General features: G+C 41.1%; 1 protein-coding gene across 6 annotated transcripts in view; it reads right to left on the bottom strand.

The window, feature by feature from the left end:
- Window positions 1-18,113, bottom strand: part of slc30a6 (solute carrier family 30 member 6) — a 153,560-nt gene that overhangs the window by 112,618 nt on the left and 22,829 nt on the right. For all 6 annotated transcript variants that reach the window (XR_010976275.1, XM_068045317.1, XM_068045318.1 and 3 more), the window contains exons 3-4: window positions 12,465-12,551; window positions 7,616-7,700 (exon numbers count right to left, since the gene is read on the bottom strand). Coding sequence is in view for 5 of the 6 variants with exons in the window: in XM_068045317.1 (XP_067901418.1) it covers window positions 7,616-7,700; window positions 12,465-12,551 (172 nt within the window). In the remaining variant the exon portion in view is untranslated. The remainder of the gene's footprint in view (window positions 1-7,615; window positions 7,701-12,464; window positions 12,552-18,113) is intronic.

Below are 18,113 nucleotides of genomic sequence, written 5' to 3'. Positions count from 1 at the left end.
TGGAAAAACATGTATCCAAGCCTACGCTCCCTATAACAAAATAGGCCATTAATTCCAATTCACTCAATATCCTAGAGCATACCAAACTCTATGCTAAATGATTTTTAAAAATATACCATCTCTCAATTCCCTTCTCTCCCTTATACCCCAAAGCTACACTACCCCTCTACCAACAAGCTGAGAAGTAACCTACTCAGGCGCTCAATCCTGATGACTAAGAGCTCTGATTAGCATTTCAGTAGCTCCAATTATATTAATTTGGTGATACCTTACAATCTTCCATCAATTCATATTTCGAAGATCAGGACAAACATGTGCACAAATCTGAACATTCTATATCATAGAATTCTTTGAATATTAGGTATTGGACAAAAACATTGAAGGCGCAGTATAGGACAGACACTGTTGTAGGGGCTCTCAAGAGGACACCAACAGATGGCTAGCTAAAGGTCAGTTCAACTCGAGAAACTGCAGACATTAAGTACTTATCTCCATTTTTACATTTTTCATTTTGTGACTTCCATTTAAAATGTTGAAAAACACCTTTCAAGGTCGATTAGGTGGAATCCCGTTAAGACGAGCACACCTGACACATCTCTGGGGGTTCAGTACTTATCCCTAGAGTTTTGTACGCTTATTTTTAATGCATCTTTATGGTATAATAACTCAGCTACTTGTTTATTAGACCAGATTTTGTTTTCCTGAACCAAACAGGCAGAAATCAAAACACACAGATGGTTTAAAAAAAATCAAAGTCCAATTCATAAAATGCATATTTCAACAAAGTAATCTCATTTACAAAAGTTCCATAATTAGTTATAACAGTTTGACAATATCTTTAACTCTTTCCTCCCCAAATCCTTTATTTTCACTCTCTTCTGTGTAGGTCACTCTGTCATGCATCATCCTCTAGATGAGAAGGCAGGCTCCAGGAAAGCGATTTAAAAAAAATAAATTGAGACACCTAGGTGATGGATCAATATTGTAAGATGAAAGGAAGACTGAGGGGGGCAAGGAATCCATAAATTCTCTTAGGAATGTATGATTTCAACATGGGTGTAGCTGCAGGGAGAGCATGAGTGAGTGTAGGATGGCATATTCAAAGCTTAGGAAATGCACTATATGGCAAAGGATGGGAACATCTGGGGTGACCTACACCCTTTATAATTTCTTCTTTCTGGTGGGAAAGCTCCCAGCCTCTGAACTGCTCCTGTTCCAATACTGAAAAATCAAAATTCAGCTGGAGGAAGTAGTGGATATTTGGGGTAAAAATAAGAAATGCTGGAAATACTCAGCAGATCTGGCAGTATCTGTGGAGAGTGAAGCAGAGTTAACATTTCAGGTCAATGAACCTTCATCAGAACTGGCAAATATTAGAAATGTAAAAGGTTATAAGCAAGTAAAGCGGGGGTGGGGCAAGAGATAACAAAAGCGAAGGTGTTGATAGGACCAGGTCACAAAAAATAACTGACCAGAAGGTCATGGAACAAAGGCAAACGGTATGTTAATGGTGTAGTGAAAGACAGTGCGTTGGTGCAGAGAGGGTGTTAATTGACAGAAAAATGAACAGCCCTGGCCCAAAGCACAAACATGAAAAAAAAAGTGGGTAGGCACAGTAGAAACAAACAAAAATAAAATAATGATAAAATAAAAATAAAAAGGGGGGCCCCATCATGCTCTGAAATTATTGAATTCAATGTTCAGTCCAGCAGGCTGTAGTGTGCCTAATCAGTAAATGAGATGCTGTTCCTCAAGCTTGCGCTAATCTTCACTGGAACACTGCAGCAATCCCAGGACAGAGATGTGGGCATGAGAGTAGGGGTGTGTGTTGAAATGGCAAGCAACCGAAAGCTCGGGGTCATGCTTACGGACTGAGCGGAGGTGTTCCGCAAAGCGATCACCCAATCTGCGCTTGGTCTCCCCAATGTAAAGGAAACCACATAGTGTGCAGTGAATACAGTATACTAAATTGAAAGTATAAGTAAATCGCTGCTTCACCTGAAAGGAGCGTTTGGGGCCTGGGATAGTGAGGAGAGGAGGTAAATGGGCAGGTATTACACGTCCTGCGATTGCATGGGATGGTGCTGTGGGTAATGGAGAAGTGGACCAGGGTGTCGCGGAGGGAATGATCCCTTCGGAATGCTGACAGGGGAAGATGCGTTTGGTAGTGGCATCATGCTGGACGTGGTAGAAATGGCAGAGGATGATCCTTTGGATGTGGAGGCTGGTGGGGTGGAAAGTGAGCACAAGGGGAACCCTGTCACGGTTTTGGGAGGGAGGGGAAGGGGTGAGGGTAGAGGTGCGGGAAATGAGCCAGGCATGGTTGAGGGCCCTGTCAACCACAGCGGGGTCCTCGGTGGAGGAAAAAGGAAGACATATCAGAAGCACTGTCGTGGAAGGTTGCATCATCAGAGCAGATGCATCGAAGATGGAGAAACTGGGAGAATGGAATGGAGTCCTTACAGGAGGCAGGGTGTGAAGTAGTATAGTAGAGGTAGCTGTGGGAGTCGGTGGGCTTTTAATGAATATTAGTAGACAGCCTATCCCCAGAGATGGCGACAGAGAAGTCGAGGAAGGGAAGGGAAGTGTCGGAGATGGACCATGTAAAAGGAGAGAGAAGGGTGGAAATTAAAAGCAAAGTTGATAAAGTTTTCCAGTTCGGGGCAGGAGCAAGAAATGGCACCGATAGTCAATGTACCGGAAAAAGAGTTGGGGGAGGGGGCCTGAGTAGGACTGGAACAAGGACTGTTCGACATATCCCACACATATTTGGGGGGTGGGGAGAACTAGTACCAGTTCAGGCTGCATATGGGTAATATTTTTGCAACAGTTTATTGGAAACTAGCCATTTAAGCTTAGTAGGATGGCACACATGTAAAAGATCACTTTCTTTAATTCTAAAATATATCATGTAAGACAAAAACTTTAGGTTGGACCATTTAACCTCTCCTAAAATTATAATAAAGCAGTATTGACATGATGGGCAATTTACAGTACAACCATTTCTTCTCCCCCAGCCATAAACTAATGAGATTATTGCCAGTGATTTCACCAAGTTTTTAAATAAGCAATGATAGGAGACAGACAGGAGTTATATAGCACAAAAAGGTTTTATTTTACCAGAACCCCTATTTCTTTAGAGGAAATAGCCAATTTTCTGTTTCCAGCTTCTAAGGAAAATGCCTGATTCTCCATCAAGATTTCTAAATAAATCCCATTCACTGCATTAAAAAGGTGAAATAAATACACCAGTTTGGTTAAATCACTTTAATTTAATTAACAGCCCAGGGGAAATGAGGAAAAATTCAAATCAGCCTTATTATCTGTCATAGTTTTACACACATAGTTTTACTGACTGATTAATAGGCTACTAATAATATGCGCACCAGTTCCGGGCAGGTGATACGCCCACTGCCAGTGGCAAGCGACAATTTAAAGGAGGTGAATCCACACCTTGGACATCACTTAAGAGCTGACATTTCATGCATAGGTGGTTGATCTCCACTCGAACTTCCCCCTAATATCATCAATATGAAAGTGTGTTTAAGCGACAAGAATTTAACCTGCAACTGCTAAGTTGCTTTAGTTTTAAGAAAATGATTGGACCTCCAATTAACAGACAACTTATTCAGAATATACAGATACCCTAATTTGGGTCACCTTTGTCTTTGTTCTAAATGGAGTAGGACAGCAATAGCTTAGCGAAATGTTGTGAATTGTAACTATAGATTAATACTTCAAAATTAAAGACATACCAGTGATCAGATGACTATTAGTTCTGCCACATGCTGCTGATAGACAGAGAGCAATCATGTCCAGACTGTACTTTTTGTATTTAGAAGAAACAAACATTAAGACTTCATTTCAATGTACACTGGTTTGAAGATGGCAGGAAGTCCAACTGTTTTTTGTAATCAGTTAATATTCTACTGGTAAAAATAGTGTTGACAGATGGAAAATGCTGTTACTGGTCAAACGTAAAAGCACTCCATATAAGGTCACCATATTTAAGGAAGGATATATTTGCTTTGGAGGCAATACAGCAAAGGTTCACTAGATTGGTTTCTGGGATGAGAGGGTTGTCCTATGATGAGAAGCTGAGGATTTTTATTTATTTAGAGATACAGCACTGAAACAGGTCCTTCGGCCCACCGAGTCTGTGCCGACCAACAACCACCCATTTATACTAACCCTACAGCAATCCCATATTCCCCATCACCTCCCTACACTAGGGGCAATTTACAATGGCCAATTTACCCATCACCTGCAAGTCTTTGGATGTGGGAGGAAACCAGAGCACCCGGCGAAAACCCACGCAGACACAGGGAGAACTTGCAAACTCCGCACAGGCAGTACCCAGAATCGAACCCGGGTCCCTGGAGCTGTGAGGCTGCGGTGCTAACCACTGCGACGCCCATATTGGGTCTAAACTCTTTGGTGTTTAGAAGAATGAGGTGATCTCACTGTAATGTACAAGATTCTGAAAGGGTTTGACTGTGTTTACCCTGGATTATTTCTCCTGGCTGGGGAATCTAGAACACAAGGGAACAGTATCAGGATAAGGGGTTGATCATTTAGGACTATGATGAGAAGTTTCTTCACTCAGAGGGTTGTGTATCTTTGGAATTGTCTACCCCAGAGGGCTGTGGATGTTCCATTGTTTAGTATATTTAAGGCAGAGATAGACAGATTTTTGGTCTCAGGGAATCAAGGGATATGGGGAACAGGTGGGAAAGTGGAGTTGAGGCAGATCAGCCTTGATTGCATTAAATGGTGGAAAAGGCAGATGGTCTGCTCCTGCTCTGATTTCTTATGCTCTTATGTTTACTAACTTGAAAATTGCTAATCTATGACCAAAAATATATGTAAAATTTGATCTGCAATAATAGATGCTGGCTGACTGCTTTGGAATAGATTTCCTTCACCTGGGCTCTAGCTAGCACCGTAACGCCAATGATTAAGTTAAACATAGAATAAGAGATAACTTAGAAGCAAGTTCCGATCGAGCAGTTCAGCTGAAATCAGGAGGGGCAAGTTGAAAGTCAAAGGTTTTTGAACAGTAGAAATCATAGCAATTTACTACAGCAATAGTTAGGCTTTCTTGCATAAACTTTTCATTTATACAAAAATATTTAAGCAGGGTCAGATAAAAGTTTACAGGGATGCAAGAGATGAAGGACTACATTGCTACTTAACATTAGCATGAAGAACTTGGGAGTTTTACAATTGATTACTGGGAATCACTGTATATTATAACCAGATACTTTTCCTGTTCAACTCCATACTCTGCTAGAGTGTACTGTGGCTGTTGATCATTCTTGTCCATGAATAGTATTCACCTAAATGTTAATATGACTGTTATAAAAGTTACATTCAAAAATGTGTTCAAAAATTCATTCTTAGCATTTGGCAAGGTTGGCATTAATTTCCCCTCTCTAGTTGCCCTTGAGTGGCTTGGTTGGCCACTTAAGAGGACAGTTGGTGTGGGATTCAAGTCACGTGAAAGGTTAGACTGGATAAGGACTGCAGGTTTCCTTCCCTAAAGAATCATAGTGAAACAGTTAGGTTTTTATAACAATCCAATAGCTTCATTATTACTTTTACTGCTTCTAGATTATTTCCTTTTTTATTTATTAACTGAAATCAAACACAAACTGCTATGGTGGGATTTGAACTCTCAATCATTAGTCCAGGCCTCTGGATTACTAATCCAGTAACTACCCTACTGTATCTCAGATAAATTGTAGATATGAATATTAAGTTTGCTGATCTTCACCTTTGGACTGTTCAATCCTGTTCCACATACAATAACTGTTACATGAGGCAGAAATAATTAACGTCAAGTACACATAATAGCAAAGAAAGGCTCTTATAATACTACAGATGAGACTCAAACAAATCTGCAAAAGCACCAGTTTCCACTTATATGCCTCCCAAAAGTAGTTAACACTTGTAATTTTAAAAAGAGGGGACAACAAAACATTAAGTAATTGTTTTTAAGGAAACAATTTAAGGAAAAAAGAGAAAAATACATACCATGGAATTCATGCTTCACTACTAGACTATAGGTTAAAAGAAAATCCAACAAGTTTCCTCTATTGGGATCATCTTTCTTTTGCTCCATAATCCCACCTCTTCAAATGTTAAATGAGGGGCTACAAAATCCAAGGCTGGCTCAACTTTCTTGAATTAACAAAGACCCTTTTAAGGCCAGCTCTCTAGTTATCAATGTCTACTCAAGAGTATGCAATACTACATATTTGTACAATACTACCATTCTGAATGTAGAAATGCAGAACTGCATTTCAATGTCATTTTGATCTCCAGCAAATGACAATACTGTAACACTCATTTCCTTTTACTATTCCAAACTTAACTGCTGACAGTTATCTTAAATAAGCTAAATACTTTTCATATATGCAATTTACATTCTCTATGTAAAATATCCTGGTTAAAATCAATTCACCAAAGTCAAATCCTATTTAAATAAACAAGCTGAATAAATAATGCTGAACCCACAACAGTACACTTCTTCCTTGAGCCTTAAAATGATATACTTTAGCTTACTTAACCATCATTTATGCATGCCACGCGCAGCTTTTTTTTAAGAACCTGCAATTAGATTAGTTTTTCAGTTATTTAATGTAACTTGTACTTTGCCATAAAATGCATTCAAAGGAACAGATAATAAGTACAGGTCTCAAAGGAAAAGGATTTAAAAAAAAACTATCAAAAAAATTGCAATTAAAAGACAAGAATGACTGATTCGTGCCATTCCTGAAAACCTGGAAGCAGTATTGACAGATTTCTGAAAAAGCACAATTGGAGGATACTTGCAAACGAGTTTGGGTGTGGCCAGTTTTATGGGCTGGGATTTGTTTGACCCGCAGGTTTGATGGCCTGACATAAAAAATTGAGGAAACGTGGACATATTGTAGTTACACACACAACTTATGTTCAAAATTCTTTGATCTTTTAAGCCATGCAATTGGTTTGCACCCAAATAAAAGGTGTATTATAAATGGAAAATGCTATGTACATCTGCCATACTGTAATTATACTTCCCCACGAGTATAGTGTTGTCTCACATTTGCATCTCCTCAGTCTGTATTATAAACTCTTATACTTCAACCAGCTTTACTTCTGTGCTTAAATTGCCCCTAGTTAACAAAACCTTACTTTACTAAAGTTGGTGAAAGCTCTCAAAAGCTAAAGGAATTCAGACTAAATCATAAATGATCTTAAATACAAGAGCAAACAGGTCGAGAGTAAGAATGGTAGAAAAGACCCAAAATAAAACTGGTATTGCAGCATATAGGTCTGGATGAATCTATATTCAATTCTGAGTCACTGCTCTCACTCAATTGTTTCAATGCATCTAGCCTCTTTGAGCTAGAAAAGGAAGGAAAAAAATCTTCTGGTGAATGCTATCCAATGACACTTGTGGAACAGCACAGGCACATTTGATTGATCAAGCTAGACTGATGTAGTCAACCTATTGTGGTTGAATAAGAAACTCATATGAAGGCTAACCAATTGGTGAAAAACACACACACACGAACGAGACTGTTTTCCACATCAACTGCAAGAAACAGTGAATTCAGAAAGTTCTTACCCATACTATTTGTAGAGCTGCACCACATCAGTAGAAAGCCAGTGCAAATCAAGTTCAATAATCCAAACAGTAAGATTTTCCAGGACTGTGAAGTAGAAACAATGTATCAACAGCATTGAAGCATTCAACACATTATCTTGCACTAATTTTGCTCCTTGTAATTTTTAATTGACAATAGTAACTGCACTGCTGTGCAGTTCAATGGAAGTGTGGTCTAAAACATTTGATGAATCAACCAGCATGAGGATGGTGTGTATAGTGCATACACTGGATATGGGTAAGCAGAGCCCGATTTGCAATAAAGCAAACAAATGCATTTTTTGAACTTGTCAGCTTTATTCGCTTGATAACTTATGTGCACGCTGGCTGAAAGTGTAGGTGTTTGTTTATAACACAAAAACAAGAAATGCTGGATTCACTCAGCAGGTCTGGCAGCATCTGTGGAAAGAGAAGCAGAGTTAACGTTTCGGGTCAGTGACCCTTCTTCGGAACTGACAAATATTAGAAAAGTCACAGATTATAAACAAGTGAGGTGGGGGTTGGGCAAGAGATAACAAAGGAGAAGGTGCAGATTGGACCAGGCCACATAGCTGACCAAAAGGTCACGGAGCAAAGGCAAACAATATGTTAATGGTGTGTTGAAAGACAAAGCATTAGTACAGATTAGGTGTGAATATACTGAATAATGAACATCAGCAAGTGCAAACCTGAAGAAAAACAACCTGAAAAAAACAGTGGGTAAGCAAACTGAACAAACTAAGATGAAATGAAATAAATTATCTCTGACACTTCCCTTCCCTTCCTCGACTTCTCTGTCTCCATCTCTGGGGATAGGTTGTCTACCAATATCCATTATAAGCCCACTGACTCCCACAGCTACCTCGACTACACTTCTTCACACCCTACCTCCTGTAAGGACTCCATTCCATTCTCCCAGTTTCTCCGTCTCCGACGCATCTGCTCTGATGATGCTACCTTCCATGACGGTGCTTCTGATATGACCTCCTTTTTCCTCAACCGAGGATTTCCCCCCACTGTGGTTGACAGGGCCCTCAACCGTGTCCGACCCATTCCCCGCACCTCTACCCTCACCCCTTCCCCTCCCTCCCAGAACCGTGACAGGGTTCCCCTTGTCCTCACTTTTCATCCCACCAGCCTCCATATCCAAAGGATCATCCTCCGCCATTTTCGCCACCTCCAGCGTGATGCCACTACCAGTCGCATCTTCCCCTCCCTTCCCCTGTCAGCATTCCGAAGGGATCGTTCCCTCCGCGACACCCTGGTCCACTCCTCCATTACCCCCACCACCTCGTCCCCGTCCCAGGGCACCTTCCCTTGCAATCGCAGGAGGTGTAATACCTGCCCATTTACCTCCTCTCTCCTCACTATCCCAGGCCCCAAACACTCCTTTCAGGTGAAGCAGCGATTTACTTGTACTTCTTTCAATGTAGTATACTGTATTCGCTGCTCACAGTGTGGTCTCCTCTACATTGGGGAGACCAAGCGCAGACTGGGTGACCGCTTTGCGGAACATCTCCGCTCAGTCCGCAAGCAGGACCCTGAGCTTCCGGTTGCTTGCCATTTCAACACTCCCCCCTGCTCTCATGCTCACATCTCTGTCCTGGGATTGCTGCAGTGTTCCAGTGAACATCAAAGCAAGCTCGAGGAACAGCATCTCATCTACCGATTAGGCACACTACAGCCTGCCGGACTGAACATTGAGTTCAATAATTTCAGAGCATGACAGCCCCCCACTTTACTTTCATTTTTAGTCATTTTTAGTTATTTTTTCTTCCTTTTTTTTTGCATTCCTTTTTACATTTTTTACAATTTTTTTTGCATTTATTTCATTTCATCTTAGTTTGTTCAGTTTGCTTACCCACTGTTTTTTTCAGGTTGTTTTTCTTCAGGTTTGCACTTGCTGATGTTCATTATTCAGTATATTCACACCTAATCTGTACTAATGCTTTGTCTTTCAACACACCATTAACATATTGTTTGCCTTTGCTCCGTGACCTTTTGGTCAGCTATGTGGCCTGGTCCAATCTGCACCTTCTCCTTTGTTATCTCTTGCCCAACCCCCACCTCACTTGTTTATAATCTGTGACTTTTCTAATATTTGTCAGTTCCGAAGAAGGGTCACTGACCCGAAACGTTAACTCTGCTTCTCTTTCCACAGATGCTGCCAGACCTGCTGAGTGAATCCAGCATTTCTTGTTTTTGTTTCAGATTTCCAGCATCCGCAGTATTTTGCTTTTATTTGTTTATAACACTGTGTCTACACATACTAGAAACTCATTTAGCTAAGAAAATCGTGGGGGGACGGAAATTAAACGGGGAGGAGAAGGAAATAAGTTGCTCTACCTGAATTCTCGCTTCTGCTAGTCAATTGCTGAGCACAACTGGCAGCAACCAAAATCATCTCATGGTCCTGATTACAAATATATTGTCCACTCAAATGAATTAGTACAGTACAATTGCAAACTAGGGCAGCAGATACGAAGTTAACAAAGAAAAGAATTCCAGGGATTGGGTCAATTGGTGTGCCAACATGCTGTGCTATGGAGCTGTAGGATGTGGATTCATGCCTGCAATTCCTTACTGACTAACTTCACTAGTTCAAGTCAGTCGAGCAGAAGCGCCAAGTGGAGCCTAGGAATTTGTCCATGGGGTAAGAACAGAAAACAAGGCAGATGAGTTATCCAAGACTATTTTCATGCATCACAGAGAGCTCTAGGAGCGTAGAACTGGTGGCCTTTAAACAAAATCAAAAATAAACAGAAACACATTGTCACGCACAAAGTGTAAGAGGCCTTTCAGTTTGAGTTTAGGTCAAATGGGAAGCCTCATCTCACCTACTGCTGCCAATGAAAAATGTCAAGCAAATACATACAGATGATATCAGCAAAGGGGATAACTAGAGCATATCCATCAGCCAACAACTACAGTGTGGTTCATTTCTAGACACATTACAAAACAGAAACACTTGGGACTGAATTTTAATTTCAGGATCCCAATCCTGACGCCAGGCTGAATTCCCAGGCCAGGAACCCAGAGGTAGCTGTGGCGGGACATGGGAGGAGATTTGAAAAGGGAGCCATTTAAGAGGGTGCCACCAAGAGCCCCATTCAATTAAGGATGGCAATGAGGCCTCAGCCAGGAGGGACAATGGGAGCACCTGAGGTTCTGGACAGCCAGCAGCCCCACTAGGAGAGATGGGTGCTGCCACTGTAGACAGGAGACTGGGAGGACGCCTCAAGGTGGAGGTGCCCCCTGAAGACTTTTAAATGGAACAAACTATTCTGTGGGAACAGATGCCAGGCCATATGAGGAGAAAACCCTCCACACGATGGCCTGCAGACTGGCGGCTGCGGCTCTCGCAGCCCTGCGGATCCATGCCAAGCTGCTTTGCAGGATGCACTTCTGCCCCCTAGGCCTGCCGCTGGGAAGCCGCTACCATTCCATCATCAGGGGAAAAATCCAGATGGCATGTAAAAAGTTCCCTCAATTGGCCTAATTTGCTACCCGCTGTGGGCAGGTGGGTAGCCATCAGAAGATTGCAACAGTGGACGCTGTGGAGGAGCAGGTTATCAATGCCAGCATTTTAGATTTCCGTATTTAAGTGCTGTTTAGTTTTACACAGCAATGGCGGTGAACGCTGACAGTTTTGCCGTCATTACAACTGAAAATTCACGGCCAACACTTACATTAGTGGAATGTGTCTGTACCTCATTCCAAATTGTCCATTAGCCTACCTGCATCTCTCACAAATAAAAAAAGTTATCCCTTTTTGACATTTTATTATCAAAAACATGCCCTACAACCTCTACATTTACATAAGAGATAAACACTTGTTAGTCAAGTGAGGAGGGGTCCTCTCCTTGTTTGACAACAGGTTTAATTCTTTCTTAAAGTGGATATCCTGGCCAATTCAGGTGGTGTTTGATTACTTCCTTGCTAACATAACAAGAACCAACTGGACAGGTTTTCTTGAGTTATACAAAGAAAGAGGTTAACTTTATTGTGCCTAAACCAAACTAATAAAAATAATAAACTTGCATCAACTTTCACTTGGATACACACACTAGAGGCTTACACACAGACACAAACAAATAGATTACAGAGTGGGGAAAGGTAGATTGGTTGAGTTGTCAATTAAAAAGGGTATACAGTCTGTGGAGTTTGGCTGGCTTCTAGCTGAATTAGGTGGTCCTGAGGCTTTTAGTTTGAAGAGGTAGATTACTGGTTTGGTGGTTCTCTTGGAGACAGCAATGCGGATGATTTCCCCTAAAGGGATTTCCGATTGTAGCCGGAGTATGCAAAGGTGGTCATTCAACAGGCAAGATTTAAAGCTTTCAAGCTGGAATGGAGAGGAAGAGGGAGGGGGGAGAGGGAGAGACACCCCCCACTTGGGTCTGCATGTGTCAGAGTCCAGTTGCTTCTCCTTGCTGCTGCAGAGAAACAAAAGCTTAAAACCACAAATGGGGAGGGGCTTGTCACATGACAGTCACCCAGTAATTCAAACATGGTAGCAGCATTTCTCTTCTTGCTAAAAAGAACAGGTAGTTCCCTTAAACATCCTGCGTCTTGGTTCTTGCTGGGATGAACAGCCACTTCGTCACCACCTCAAGCCTTGCAATGTAGGATACAGTGTTGCAAAGTAAGTGGCCACCCTAAGCTGCCAGCAAAGTCAGCCTTTTAGCTGTTTTCTCAAATTTCTTCAAAAAATATAAATTCAGATCTTGTGCCAATAGATTCAAGAAAATCATTCACCAAAGCAAGTTGGTGTGACACACTTCTAAATCAACAAGGCTATCATGACTAGGTGCAAGTTTTATATAGCACTTACCCGCCTGTCAGCTGCCACCAGCAGGAACTCTTGTGTAAACTTTCCACCTAGAGATCTGTGAGTTTTGTGGAAAGGATGAATGGTTCCCTTTAAAGAAAAAGAGATTCAATTTTAACCTTCAATGTATTTCACAGAGAAACACTAATGACTTCAGCACATAATCTCTTCAGTGCAACACTATAAGAGTGTTGCAAGCTTTCAAACATGAAGTTAAACTGAGGCACATTTACTTTAGAAGGACCAATAGATCCCATGGCATTATTTAAAGAGCAGGGAGCCCTAGCAAACATTTCGTCCTCAACCAACAAAAACAGATTAACCAACCGATTACATATGTGAACCTCTCAAATGTGCTAATGACATCACCTCAAACGGATACAGTATAGAAGAAAAACAATGTTAATTTCTGTTTGCTAACCCAGTTATTGAGTCTACTCTGTATCCCATGTAGAAATTCACCCATTGTGCCACAAATTAACCATATCAAAAACATAAAGATACTTTTTTTTCTCATTTGTGCTTGCTCTTTCAGCACAATCCAGGTGAAATTGGCAGAACCAACACAAAAGATTGGAGGATTTTAAACACAAGTTATGTCAAACGTAAGTAAAGTTTCCAGGATCTTTAACGCAGCTTTAAAAATAATTTTATCCAAAGTTAGCCCCACCCCAGTGTTAGCGTGTCTTCAAATGCAGCCCATTATCTTAGGCACACAGGCAATAGCAGACACATATTAAAAGTTTTTACCCATTATAAAATACTTAATTTACTAAGAAACTGACATGTCCTTTTCAGTGATTTAAAATGAGGTTACTCACAGATGGAGGATTAGACAATTAAAAATGCTTTAACATTGTAGCAGGTTACCACTCAAGTATATGATATACTTTTAATGCAAAGAAAAAACCCATTATGTTGATTCATGGAAGATTTTGCGTTTGCAATTATGCAAACGAATTTTAGCAAAAAATCTGAACAGTAACTGAGCGTAATTTGTGCTCAAAGGGAGAGAGAAAAGGGGGAATAATTTATATTTTAAAATATTGAAAATTTGAATGTGCATCTTAAATCAGAATCCAGGATTTTTCAGATTACAAATTGTGTGTTCACTTAATACTGAAAACCTACACCATCTCGAGAGATTACTAGCAGGCATGATAAATCATGGCCATTAACTGAAACATTATCCTGCTAATACAGAACACTGTATCCATTAAAGACGAAAAGTTATGAAGTCCACCGTACAACATGTGCAAGCAAGATTCCATGCACTCAATACCAGTAATGGAGATTTTTCAGTGACATTTCAATTTGCCATACTTAGAGTAGCTCTTTTGTTGTCAGTTTACATCTCCTTTCACTCTAGCAGAGGCCAACACAAATTACTGGGTTTTACAGCATACAGGAGATACATTATTTTGACTGCTATTGTAAAGGGGTACATTTTACACTTCATTTGTCACACAGGAAGACAGCTGCTCCCTTATTAACTCTTCCAAGTACAGAAAGTCCTTTGTAGCTTTCAAACTACAGAAGACTTTTTGTAATATAATTAAATGTATTTTAAAGTACATCATATGGATGTTAAGTGATATCATAAAAGTATAATAACTAGCACAAACCAGTTAGGAGGCATGGGAAGGAAAAAGAGAGAACAGAATGTTGAGTAGCAGGAAAGGGTAATCCTGTAAATGCAAACTTTAATTCACGTTGTTTTAATCTGCAAAATTGACAATTAATATCAAAGGGCATTCTTACATGACAGCACCTATTTAGAGTGATGCAAAACCAGTAGACCAGTTATACTCACTAGCTTCCAAACACTGATTAAATTTTAATGTTAAGAGCTAACTGGACTCTCTCCTACAATAAAAATGATTAAAAATTACATTGAAAAGTTCTCAGGCCACCCAATACTGTAGCCAGTGCAGTTGTGTGGTCTTATTTAATTAAGATAACTTCAGTTGAACTGCACAGTCTGCATCGAAGCTAAGCTGAGATAGCTTTGCGCAGGCACAAAATATGCAGCATAACTAGATAAATTTCTAACGATGAATTAGTAGAATTATCAATCTCATTCTATTCTTAAACTTGACATCAGAAATGCTACAAGTCTTCAAAGTGTTCATACACTCAATTTTTCACTTACCTTCAGACAAATTTGAGTATGCTTTCATTTATTCGCCTTCCAAATCAATCTCAGCATTCCCTTTTCTTGTTTAAAGGGCTCCTCACACCATGCACCATTCCTCAAAGCAGACAGACAACCTGCCCCTGCTGTGTGCAAGCAAGTGATTCATACATAGATTCATGTATTGGTTCATTAACTGATTCTACAGTTCAGGTGAGGCAAATGCCATGCATTTGAAACCTTTTAGCAGAATTCAGAAACTCACCCAAGCACTGCGCCACTATTGTTATTTAAAAGAGTTCCATGCAATTGCCCAACTACAGATAAATGCACCTTAACCACCTGTTCTCTGCCCTAAAAGTGTCCATTATAGACAGATTCACTGTAGTAACATGCTGCAGTGTTGTTAGATCACTGCATCTTATCTCCCCAACTACAGCAGCTATCAATTACTTCTTTGAGGTGAAGGATGAAGGGAAAGATATGAAAAACACATAGCAGGATCCTCTAAGTAGTCTCACAACTATGTGGCATAGACAATGACAAGGAGATGCAATTCTGCATCATTTCCCTGTGGCCAGGGAAGATATGAGATTTAGAAAAGCAAGGAGAGATCCAATAAAGAGTAGAAACATAAAAACAAGGAATTTTAAAAAAAAATTTGTTTGGGGGATGTGGGCAGTTATACCAGTAGACCAAATACCAGCATTTATTGCCCATCCCTAATTGCTCGAAAAGGTGGTGATGAGCTGCCTTCTTGAACTGCTGCAATCCTTGGGGTGTAGGTACACCAACAGTGCTGTTAGGAAGGGAGTTCCAGGATTCTGACCCAGTGACAGTGAAGGAATGGCGATATAGTTCAAAGTCAGGATGGTGGGTGACTTGGAGGGGAACTTGCAGGTGGTGGTGCTCCCATGAATCTGCTGCCTATGTCCTTCTAGGTGGTAGAAGTCATGGGTTTGGAAGGTGCTGTCGAAGGAGTCTTGGTGAGTAGCTGCAATGCATCTTGTCGATGGTACACACTGCTGCCACTGTGTGCCGGTGGTGGAGGGAGTGAATGTTGAAGGTGGTGGATGGGGTGCCAATCAAACTCACTGCTTTTTCCTGGATGGTGTTGAGCCTCGAGTGTTGTTGGAGCTGCACCCATCCAGGCAAGTGGAGAATATTCCATCACACGCCTGACTTGTGCCTTGTAGATGGTGGATAGGCATTGGGGAGTCAGGAGGTGAGTCACTCGCCATAGAATTCCTAGCCTCTGACCTGCTCTTGTAGGACAGCAATTATGTGGTTGGTCCAGTTCAGTTTCTGATCAATGGTGACCCCCTAGGATGTTGATAGTGGGGGATTCAGCAATGGTAATGCCACTGAACGTCAATGGGAGATGGTTAGATTCTCTCTTGTTGGAGATGGTCAATGCCTGGCATTTAGGTGGCAAGTAACATTCGAGCCACACATCAGTCCAAGCCTGGATATTGTTCAGGTCTTGCTGCATATGGACACGGGCTGCTTCAGTATTTGAGGAGTTGCGAATGGTGCTGAACATTGTGCAAACAGCCAACATCCCCACTTCTGACCTTATGATGGAGGGAAGGTCATTGATGAAGCAACTGAAGATATCTGGGCCTGTGGAACTCCTACAGTAATGTCCTGGGACTAGATGATTGACCTCCAACAACCACAACCACCTTCCTTTGTACTAGGTATGACTCCAACCAGTGGAGATTCCACCCCCCCCCTCCCCCCCCCCATCGATTCCCATTGACTCAGTTTTTCTAGGACTTCTTGATGCCAAACTTGGTCAAATGCTGCCAATGTCAAGGGCAGTCACTCTCACCTCACTTCTGGAGTTCATCTCTTTTGTCCATGTTTGGACCAAGGCTGTAATGAGGTCAGCAGCTGAGTGACCCTGGCGGAACCCAAACTAAGCATCAGTGAGCAGGTTACTGTTGAGCAAGTGCCACTTGATAGCGCTGTCAACGACCCCTTCCATCAAGTAATTGACGATTTTTCAATCACATTCAGCTATAAACTGCAGTTAGTTTGATACTGAACAGCCCAGTACACTCCAGTGAAATTCATATTAAACACACCTACAGAATTGTGCCTACATCTGCTGACAAGATAAATCATTTTTCCCCTTTCATTTAAATTTGTAACCAATTAACTTCAAGTATTCCCACACTGGCAGCATGAGATATAAATCAGATTAGCCTTTCAACAGCTACAAATCTAAATTTTAAAACAGAATTCTTACTGGGATATGCGAAGTTGACAAGAGGGGCATTACGCAAAGGCTACATTTCACAGTAAATCTGTGGCTGGAATATTTCTTTCTGAAGAAATTTGTCAGTTTAAAAAAGACCTTGGATAAATGTACTGCCCTCAGCTGTATCAATCCACTACAATAAATCACAGTGGTTCCAGGAAGCAGCCCATCACCTCTTGAAAGGGCAAATAGAGATCGGCAATAAATGCCCGCTTTGCAGGTAATAGACACCCATGTACCAAGAATTAAAATAATTAACATTTTCATCCCTTGTAACGAGCTGGCGAATCGACACCGTCTGCTCTTTATGACTTTCATGCCCTTTTTAATAATGGGACTTCCGAAGTTACATACGAACAGGAACAAACCATTCAACCACTGGAGTCTGCTCTACAATTAGATCATGGCTAAGCTCGAATTCAACTTCATTTACCTACTTTTGATTTATTTCCTTTGAAATCCTAATACAAATCTGCCGATTGCAGTCTTAAATCTCAATTCACCTAGCAGCGACTGCCTTTTGGTGGACAGAATTCCAGGTTTTCACTACTATGTGAACTACTGCTTCTGATTTCAGTCCTGGATGGTTTAGCTCTAATTTTAACATTGTGTTCCCTTGTTCTAGACTTTGCACCAAATGAAATAGCTTCTCTGTAATCGACTCTATCAAATCCAATTATCATTTTAAATACTTCAATTATTTCACCCCTAACAATCTAAACTTGAGAATACTGTCTTCATAATGCCCTCACTACAATGTAAGCAATTCACAGAAGTCTGCAGTCGCCAGATATGCATCACCGAGAAAAGGAGCAGAACAGCAATACACAATATACAATCTTAGATCATGGTCTTCAGTCCCCACTCAATTATTTATTACTAGCAGCACAGTGGCGCAGTGGTTAGCACTGCAGCCTCATAGCTCCAGGGACCCGGGTTCGATTCTGGGTACTGCCTGTGTGGAGTTTGCAAGTTCTCCCTGTGTCCTCGTGGGTTTTCGCCGGGTGCTCCGGTTTCCTCCCACAGCCAAAGACTTGCAGGTGATAGGTAAATTGGCCGTTGTAAATTGCCCCTAGTGTAGGTAGGGAATATGGGATTGCTGTAGGGTTAGTAGAAATGTGTGGTCGTTGGTCGGCACAGACTCGGTGGGCCGAAGGGCCTGTTTCAGTGCTGTATCTCTAAATAAAAAAAAATAAAAAAAACAAGATAGTGGAAATACAGAAAGGGGTTGTGAGTACGTTTGCCCCAGTTA

Source organism: Heterodontus francisci, chromosome 13, assembly GCF_036365525.1.
Source record: "Heterodontus francisci isolate sHetFra1 chromosome 13, sHetFra1.hap1, whole genome shotgun sequence".
In the NCBI taxonomy this organism is placed as follows: domain Eukaryota; kingdom Metazoa; phylum Chordata; class Chondrichthyes; order Heterodontiformes; family Heterodontidae; genus Heterodontus; species Heterodontus francisci.
The sequence above is the reverse complement of the archived record's forward strand: the minus strand, read 5'-3'. Positions and strand labels throughout refer to the sequence as shown.